The following is a 10,000-nucleotide window of genomic DNA, read 5'->3' as shown; positions in this document are numbered from 1 at the left end:
ATAACTGAAAACATGTCTTATATTTTAGATTCTTCAAAGTAGTCACCCTTTGCTTTTTTTGATAACTCTGCAAACCCTTGGTGTTCTCTCAATGAGCTTCATGAGGTAGTCACCTGAAATGGTTTTACCTTCACAAGTGTGCTTTGTCAGGGTTCATTAGTGGAATTATTTCCCTTATTAATAAAAAAGCAAAGGGTGGCTACTTTGAAGAATCTAAAATATAAGACATGTTTTCAGTTATTTCACACTTTTTTGTTAAGTACATAATTCCATATGTGTTCATTCATAGTTTTGATGCCTTCAGTGAGAATCTACAATGTAAATAGTCATGAAAATAAAAAGGAAACGCATTGAATGAGAAGGTGTGTCCAAACTTTTGGCCTGTACTGTATATCTGCATTTATGTCAAAACCCAGAGACTTTCAAACATCAAAATGTCATTTATTAAATGTATTTGTGTGAAAATGACATAAACATCTTTGCGTGTGGCGTGAAAAATAGGCGTCGGTTCTATTTCTAGCATGCACGCGTTTTCGGCGCGGCTCGAGACGCGCCTGAGACGTGCGTGTCACGCAGGCGGCGTGCACGCTCTAACCTGTTACCATGGGAGACCAAATACAAACGGACGCGCCACGCAGCTGACACGCTCACGCCACGAAAGCGGCTTTGTGCCCTTTTCAAATCAAAAAAGCATAAATACTAAAAACTTTAACTCGCCCCTCTTAAGGGTTCATACGTTTTGAAAAAACCTGGAAAAGTTATGGAATTTGAAAAATGCAAATTCCATAACAGGCCTGGAAAGGTTTTGGAAACATAAAAAGACCCAGAAAGTTTTGGAAAAGTCAGGGAATTTTTTTTTTAACACAGTATAATAACATGTCTATATTAGATCGTCTTAACCTCAGCGTTGTATTCGGGGAGCGATATTAAGAATCCATCTATGAACCACAGACATTATCATTCATGTTGTAGTTAAACCTCTGAGGGGAAACTTTAACACTGATTAGTGTTCTTATTGGATAATGTCGACTGACATTTTCAGGAACACATAGTCATGGAAAATGTCCCAAAAAGTCATGGAAAAGTCATGGAAAAGTCATGAAAAAGTATTGGTTAAAATGCGTATGAACTCTGCCTCTTGTGTTAAAGTAACTTTTGCTCTGAGTACATTTTAAGCTACATTTTACTTGTACTTAAGTAAAAGTTCATCAAAGTAATAGTACATTTACCTAAGTAAAATATGTTGTACACCTCTGTACGCAACGTATAAAGTTCCTCAGTTTGAATACATTAAAGTAAATCTCCCTGTCAGTACCCGATCCGTTCCACCTGCACAATCCGTTCTGCACATGCGCAAGATGTTCACACGCTAGCCTCCAGCTAACGTTAGTTAGCTAATAGCTAATTCGGCGGACCGCTAGGTGATTATAGCGGTAGCTAACGGTTAATTCGGCGGACCGTTAGGTGATTATAGCGGTCTGCCGTTAGCCTCCACCGGGAAGCTAACGTTAGTTTAGCTAACGGTTAATTTGGCTAACCGCTAACTGATTGCAGCGGTCTGCCGTTAGCCCCCACAGTTAAGCTAACGTTAGCTTAGCTAACAGCTAATTCGGCTAACCGCTAGCTGTGACAGCATGTAAACTTTAAAAGACCCTCAAAATAAAACTTGAAAATAAACGTTAACATATATAACAGCTGTTACGTCAGCTCTACTTTACTTGTACTCATTTAAAATACAATCACTCAATATTTGTCTTTATTGTTATTACTGTAAAGTCTTAATGTAGCTGTTGCCTGCTTTTCCCATTAAGTTTGACTTATTGTTATTTTAGACTGAATCTAGCTGCAGAAACAACGTAACCAGTGGGGCGGTGCCTGTTATTTCGAGGTGGCGTGAACGCAGCGTTATCATCTGCGCCTACGTCATGGCATACGTGTCATCTTGCACATGCGCAGAACGGATTGTGCAGGTGGAACGGATCGAGTACTGACACTCCCGTCTGACTTCTCTCTTCCTAGCTCCGCCCCTGCCCCCGTCGTCAGCAGCAACGACCACGCCCTCTTGGCCAGCGTTGCCCCGGTGACAGCCAATAACGAGCTAAAGCCCTGCCCCTCCCCCTTCAGGATGAAACCTGCCGCAGGATTGCAGGAAAGGTAAGAAGAAGAAGACCCCGCCCCCTCTGCATATCACACAAAATAACTTTATTAGAACAATAATAATGAAAACTTTATTCACACAGAACTTACAGACAGAGTTCATAAAGCTTTACACGGTTGAGTTAGGAACAATAGATTTCCAAACTGCCACAAAATAATAATAATAATCATAATAATGAATACAATTTATATAGCGCTTTAGGTACTCAAAGTCCCTTCATAGAGCAGAATAACAGATCACAGAGAGGCTCAATGAGGTGAGTTTTCAGAGCCTTTTTATAGACAGGCTGTGTGTGTGTGTGTGTGTGTGTGTGTGTGTGTGTGTGTGTGTGTGTGTGTGTGTGTGTGTGTGTGTCCTCCTCTTCAGTGATGCCAGTAACGTGTTACTTAGTAACGCGTTTTCAGCATGAGGACAGTAAACGTGTACCAGGCAGCGACACAAACATAAACAACAATGGAGGGAGGAGAGAGATGCGCGCTTTCTAGCTGGGAAATCCAGTCACTATTTAGAGTTTGTGTCGGCTAAAGACGGCAGTATTAAGGTTGGTTGTAGGCTAGCACTCTGTGCTGGTGGCGACAAAGTGCTATCTAGCTACAAAAACACTACGTCAAATTTGAAGAAACATTTGGAGTCGCAGCGCTGCAGTCACACTTACAGAGCAAGTCCCAGCAGGTGGTGGGAAGCAGAGAGAAGGAGGCCCCCCCACCACCCAAACAACAAAAGCTGGACTTCGGTGCAAAACCAGTAAGTGGGGGAGAGTTGAAGAAGTTGGTGGGGCAGTAGGCCTACAGTACAGGCCAAAAGTTTGGACACACCTTCTCATTCAATGTGTTTCTTTATTTTCATGACTATTTACATTGTAGATTTTCACTGAAGGCATCAAAACTATGAATGAACACATATGGAATTATGTACTTAACAACAGGGGAATAACTGAAAACATGTCTTATATTTTAGATTCTTCAAAGTAGCCACCCTTTGCTTTTTTTGATAACTCTGCAAACCCTTGGTGTTCTCTCAATGAGCTTCATGAGGTAGTCACCTGAAATGGTTTTACCTTCACAGGTGTGCTTTGTCAGGGTTCATTAGTGGAAGTTTTTCCCTTATTAATAAAAAAAGCAAAGGGTGGCTACTTTGAAGAATCTAAAATATAAGACATGTTTTCAGTTATTTCACACTTTTTTGTTAAGTACATAATTCCATATGTGTTCATTCATAGTTTTGATGCCTTCAGTGAGAATCTACAATGTAAACAGTCATGAAAATAAAAAGGAAACGCATTGAATGAGAAGGTGTGTCCAAACTTTTGGCCTGTACTGTATGTTGTAGAGGAAATGCTGCCCTTAAACACGGTTGATTGGCTCTCTTTCGTGCCATAATAAACCAGATCCTACTACTGGCGATGCCGAGCTGCCTCACAGTAAACCGGTTGTCATGTTTATGTTGAGGCTGTGGGGGTGTTGTCGCCAGTTGCTGAATGTAACTAATAAAGTAACTTGTAATCTAACTTTGTTACTTTTAAAATCAAGTCATCTGTAAAGTAACTAAGTTACTTTTTCAAAGTAACTGTGGCAACACTGCTGATCTTAGTTCAAAAACATCAGCGCTCAAGGACTTACATTGTGAGAGTGAAGCCGGTCTCCTCTAGAAACAGGAACATTTACATTACAGCTGCTCCAGGTGACCACATGAACTCTAATGTTCTTCAGATTACACCTAAACCATTAGAATTAGATTACAAATAAAAATATTAGGGTGCAAATCCTCCATCATAACAGCAATGCTCCAAGGTCCAAACGCGCCTGGCTTTTAAAGGGAATGGGAGATGATCTCTGATTGGTTGATTGCATGTTACGCCCAAAACACACCTCTGATTAATGAAGACACTAAGGACAACCCTTTAGGACCAGGCGCCCTGCACACACAGACCCTTTTTACTGCCGTCAAACTAGCAAAAGTGGATTTGGACACGCCCTAAACACACCTGCCCTTAAGGTGTGTTAATTGATTCACAATCCAACTCATGCACTGAGTAACATGCAAGAAAACATTCCACCTTTAAAGGAACACGCCAACTTATTGGGAGTTTAGTCCATACATACCCTTCTCATCTCCGTGCGTGTTGTAACTCTGTCAGTAGCTTAGCCTAGCTCAGAACCTGCAGGTAACTGGTTCCATCTAGCCTACTGCTCCCAATAAGTGACAAAATAACTCCAACATGTTCCTATTTCCATGTTGTGATTTGTAGAGTCACAGCGTGTACAAAAAAACAACGTAACATGAGACACAGCCATCTTCTAACCAGTAAACAAACCGGGAACTAAATTCTCAGACAGGCTTGCTGCAAAGCAAATCACTCCGCCCAAGTACTATATTCTTCCGCCTGAGAATACAGTTCCCGGTTTGTTTACTGGTTAGAAGATGGCTGTGTCTCATGTTAGGTTGTTTTTTGTACACGCTGTGACTCTACAAATCCATCCATCCATCTTCGTCCGCTTATCCGGTGTCGGGTCGCGGGGGGAGCAGCTCCAGCAGGGGACCCCAAACTTCCCTTTCCCGAGCAACATTAACCAGCTCCGACTGGGGGATCCCGAGGCGTTCCCAGGCCAGGTTGGAGATATAATCCCTCCACCTAGTCCTGGGTCTTCCCCGAGGCCTCCTCCCAGCTGGACGTGCCTGGAACACCTCCCTAGGAAATCACAACATGGAAATAGGAACATGTTGGCGTTATTTTGTCACTTATTGGGAGCAGTAGGATTACTGGAACCAGTTACCTGCCTGTTCTGTGATGGCCTGATGGAGCTGGAGCCATCAGACAGCGTTACAGCACACACTGAGATGAGAAGGGTATGTATGGACTTATCTAACTCTGGGGGTTACGGTGAATAAGCTAAATTCCCCATAAGTCAGCGTGTTCCTTTTAAAGTGGTCGGTAGCTGCCGACTGTAGCCTTTGAGCAGCAAAGTGAATCAAATTATTTCCGTCAGTATATAGCTAACTGATAACTAGTAAAGATGACAAGGCAGCAAAAAAATGTCATTTTCTAGTCGCAGTAAAGGTGAATAATGAGTGTACATGTTCCATTGTACCAACAGTGGTTACATAACCTCTGAAACGAGCCAGAGCGTTTCTTTATCCGCTCTTTTCCTAACTTTCCCACTTAAGTGGTTTCATAACGGCAAAGAAAACATCTTTATCTTAGCCTCCGCTCGGTGTTCGAGCACTTCAGCCTTTATCTGCTGCCCCGTAACTCTTCCTTTCGACTGGCTTTTGAACCTCGGAGGCCATTTTGTTCTGGTTACATCAGCGTTCAGAGCGAGAGGGACAGAGTGTGGAGAACACGCTGTGACGCTTAAAGGTAAGACAAGGAAGGCTCAGGGTGAGAACGGGATGTTTTTCTTGGTGTCTGTGTGTTTTGTGTGTGTGTGTGTGTGTGTGTGTGTGTGTGTGTGTGTGTGTGTGTGTGTGTGTGTGTGTGTGTGTGTGTGTGTGTGTCCACTCTGGATGGCAGCCAATCAGCAATCAGACGAATAGGAAGTACCGGCATCCTGGAGAGGAAGCCGGCCGACACGTAGCCAGACGAAGAGTCACACACACACACACACACACACACACACACACACACACACACACACACACACACACACACACACACGACGCAGCACACCTTGCCTTTTCTTGTACTGTTACAAATTTACCTTAAAGTTCAGTTAGATCAACTTCTCCGTTATATAAGGGTTAGGGTTATACAAACACATGCTATTTAATTGATTTAATACAATTTTATTGAATAAAAAATATGTATAATTTATTTTTAAAATCCACTACACAATGCAACCATTTCGTTAATTTAATAAAATGTAATATTAATTTCAATCTTAATTTAATGTATTTGAATTAGATTTAAATGAAATAAAATCCACTATAAAATGCAATCATTGAATTAATTTAATTAAAAAAAGAAATTCCCTTCACTCATCATTTATTTTTAATTAGATTTGATTTAAAAATAAATCCTCTACAAAAATGCAAGCATTTAATTAATTTAATAAAAAAAAAAGAAATTCCCCGAAATCATCATTTTGATTTGAAATTAGAAAATCCAATAATTTTGATTTAATTATAAATCCAACGATCCTAGTTTCAGATTTTCAACTTTAGTATTTATTTATTTATTTATTTATGAACATTTATTAGAGGATCAGCCCCATGAGATGCAACATCTCGTTTTCATGGGGGTCCTCCGGATCATGTATAGAGCAACAGAACAGCAGAACAACAGAGTAGATACAAACAAATAAAAAAAAAAACATAATAAAAAACACGCATGCACACTCTACACACAAATAAGCTCTCAATAATATCCCTACCCCCATCCCTATCACATGTAGAATGTCTGAAAAACGACTAATTTAACATATAACACAATATTCCCACATATAACTGACAAAGTTGACATCACAATGGACATTTATGTACATAAACTCATTCATACATAGCCTACACACCTACATTACATAACACCAAATTATGTATTTCATAATCTAGATTCAGTAATTCTGATGGTTTTGATTCTTTCCCCCTCCATCAGACGTGGCTCTAACGTCTCTCTGGTGTTGGACATGTCGGCTCTCGGCTCTGTGGAGCCCCTCAGCGTTGCCGTGGTAACCCCCAGAGAGGCGGCGGCCAGGGAATACCTGTTGGCGGCCGGCCGGCCTCTGACGCGGCCGCAGCTCCGCGACATCGTCGTCAACACGCACAAGCTGCACGCCGAGTTCGCCGTAAGTCGTTCCAACTCTTTGTTAATTTCACGTTTGCACTTTTTTAATTTTTTTTTTATTATTATTAAATTTAAATGTGAAAGGCAGCGGGGGCTTGAATGATAAAACACAAGGTTGCAAGTTCAAATCCTTCCGATTGGTGAGTTGACTCGTATCCTGATTTCCAAATTACTTGGAAAAATACCTGTTGGAACCTAGTCTGAGTGAATCTGAGTCTGATGCTGCTCCATTGGGCTGTGATCTACAACCAATCAGAGCAACGAATAGACCTACAACCAATCAGAGCAACGGATAGACCTACAACCAATCAGAGCAACGGATAGACCTACAACCAATCAGAGCAGCAGATAGACCTATAACCAATCAGAGCAACGAATAGACCTACAACCAATCAGAGCAACGAATAGACCTACAACCAATCAGAGCAACGTATAGACCTACAACCAGTCAGAGCAACGTATAGACCTACAACCAATCAGAGCAACGGATAGACCTACAACCAATCAGAGCAACGGATAGACCTACAAGCAATCAGAGCAACAGATAGACCTACAACCAATCAGAGCAGCAGATAGACCTACAACCAATCAGAGCAACGTATAGACCTACAACCAATCAGAGCAACGAATAGACCTACAACCAATCAGAGCAACGAATAGACCTACAACCAATCAGAGCAACGAATAGACCTACAACCAATCAGAGCAACGTATAGACCTACAACCAATCAGAGCAACAGATAGACCTACAACTAATCAGAGCAACAGATAGACCTACAACCAATCAGAGCAACAGATAGACCTACAACTAATCAGAGCAACAGATAGACCTACAACCAATCAGAGCAACGGATAGACCTACAACCAATCAGAGCAAGATTACAAGCAATCAGAGCAACGGATAGACCTACAACCAATCAGAGCAACGAATAGACCTACAACCAATCAAGAGCAACGTATAGACCTACAACCAATCAGAGCAACGGATAGACCAACAACCAATCAGAGCAACGTATAGACCTACAACCAATCAGAGCAACGAATAGACCTACAACCAATCAGAGCAACGAATAGACCTACAACCAATCAGAGCAACGAATAGACCTACAACCAATCAGAGCAACGTATAGACCTACAACCAATCAGAGCAACGGATAGACCTACAACCAATCAGAGCAACAGATAGACCTACAACTAATCAGAGCAACAGATAGACCTACAACCAATCAGAGCAACGGATAGACCTACAACCAATCAGAGCAACGAATAGACCTACAACCAATCAGAGCAACGTATAGACCTACAACCAATCAGAGCAACGGATAGACCTACAACCAATCAGAGCAACGTATAGACCTACAACCAATCAGAGCAACGGATAGACCTACAACCAATCAGAGCAACGTATAGACCTACAACCAATCAGAGCAACGAATAGACCTACAACCAATCAGAGCAACGAATAGACCTACAACCAATCAGAGCAACGAATAGACCTACAACCAATCAGAGCAACGTATAGACCTACAACCAATCAGAGCAACTGATAGACCTACAACCAATCAGAGCAACGGATAGACCTACAACCAATCAGAGCAACGAATAGACCTACAACCAATCAGAGCAACGTATAGACCTACAACCAATCAGAGCAACGGATAGACCTACAACCAATCAGAGCAACGTATAGACCTACAACCAATCAGAGCAACGGATAGACCTACAACCAATCAGAGCAACGTATAGACCTACAACCAATCAGAGCAACGAATAGACCTACAACCAATCAGAGCAACGAATAGACCTACAACCAATCAGAGCAACAGATAGACCTACAACCAATCAGAGCAACAGATAGACCTACAACCAATCAGAGCAACGTATAGACCTACAACCAATCAGAGCAACAGATAGACCTACAACTAATCAGAGCAACAGATAGACCTACAACCAATCAGAGCAACAGATAGACCTACAACCAATCAGAGCAACGAATAGATTGGTCTGAACAGCTCTGGTTCGAGCATAGTTGCTCCACAAGGACTCAAGTCCAGACCTCAAATGTTGTGGGCGGGGCTAAGTACGGCTGGCGTCCAGGCTAGCAGGAACCTGGGATTTTATGTGATTTTTTTTTTTTTTTTTTTTTCATCATCCTAAACAAAGACACCTTCACCAAACTCCAAAAACGCCCAATCCCCCAATAGAGTGCTGCAGGGAAGATGTTTTTTTAGCGTTATAAGCTAATTAGCGGTTTGCGCTAAACCTGGTCACATTCGATTAGCACGAAAACCTATCCCAGAGAACGGTCGACTCGGTACACATGTGTTATTAACCCCTAGGTTCATTTTGCATAGAGAGCCTCAGCAAATTTAATATTTGTGATACTGGGCTGTATAAATGAAATTGTCTTGACTTGAAAAAGCTTTCTCAGTTTGTTACGCTTGAACGTTATTTACCGACTGTGTTTTATTTTGGAAAGTTCTTTGTCTTGCGTTTCAGTTTGCCTTATTTTTTTATTAAATGCTAAAAAAACAGAAGAGCTGTTTAAATTCCTACAAACTCAGGTGTAGAATAATGGAGGGTCTGGATTCTGTATCAGTATAGAAAGTGTCCAGCCCTTCTGCATTGAGACATTTCAGTTATAGTCTTTGGTACCCAACTGGTCAGATTGTCTCTTTACGATATAAAAATGACAACGCGCGGTTGTGGAGTGTGTGTTTGTGGAGTGTGTGGTTGTGGAGTGTGTGTTTGTGGAGTGTGCGGTTGTGGAGTGTGTGTTTGTGGAGTGTGCGGTTGTGGAGTGTGTGTCCGTGCAGGTGTCTGTTATTTCTTTTCCACATTTTTTAACATTCATTTCTTCCATCTCAGGAAATCCCCATGAATTTCATTGACCCCAAAGAGCTCGATGTTCCAAACAACAGCACCAAGAACAGATACAAGACCATACTGCCCAGTGAGTACACTGTGTGTATGTGTGTGTATTTGTGTGTGTGTGTGTATTTATGTGTGTATTTGTGTGTGTGTATATGTGTATGTGTGTGTATATACGTGTATGTGTGTGT

General features: G+C 41.6%; 1 protein-coding gene across 1 annotated transcript in view; it reads left to right on the top strand.

The window, feature by feature from the left end:
* Positions 1–10,000, top strand: part of LOC120553515 (receptor-type tyrosine-protein phosphatase R-like) — a 67,496-nt gene that overhangs the window by 42,625 nt on the left and 14,871 nt on the right. Inside the window, exons 9-11 of the mRNA XM_039792029.1 lie at positions 2,020–2,154; positions 6,750–6,939; positions 9,807–9,891. Coding sequence (XP_039647963.1) covers positions 2,020–2,154; positions 6,750–6,939; positions 9,807–9,891 — 410 coding nt within the window. The remainder of the gene's footprint in view (positions 1–2,019; positions 2,155–6,749; positions 6,940–9,806; positions 9,892–10,000) is intronic.

The sequence above is a fragment of the Perca fluviatilis genome, chromosome 23, assembly GCF_010015445.1.
Source record: "Perca fluviatilis chromosome 23, GENO_Pfluv_1.0, whole genome shotgun sequence".
Taxonomy (NCBI): domain Eukaryota; kingdom Metazoa; phylum Chordata; class Actinopteri; order Perciformes; family Percidae; genus Perca; species Perca fluviatilis.
Note: the sequence above shows the minus strand (reverse complement) of the source record. Positions and strands in the feature narration are given on the sequence as shown.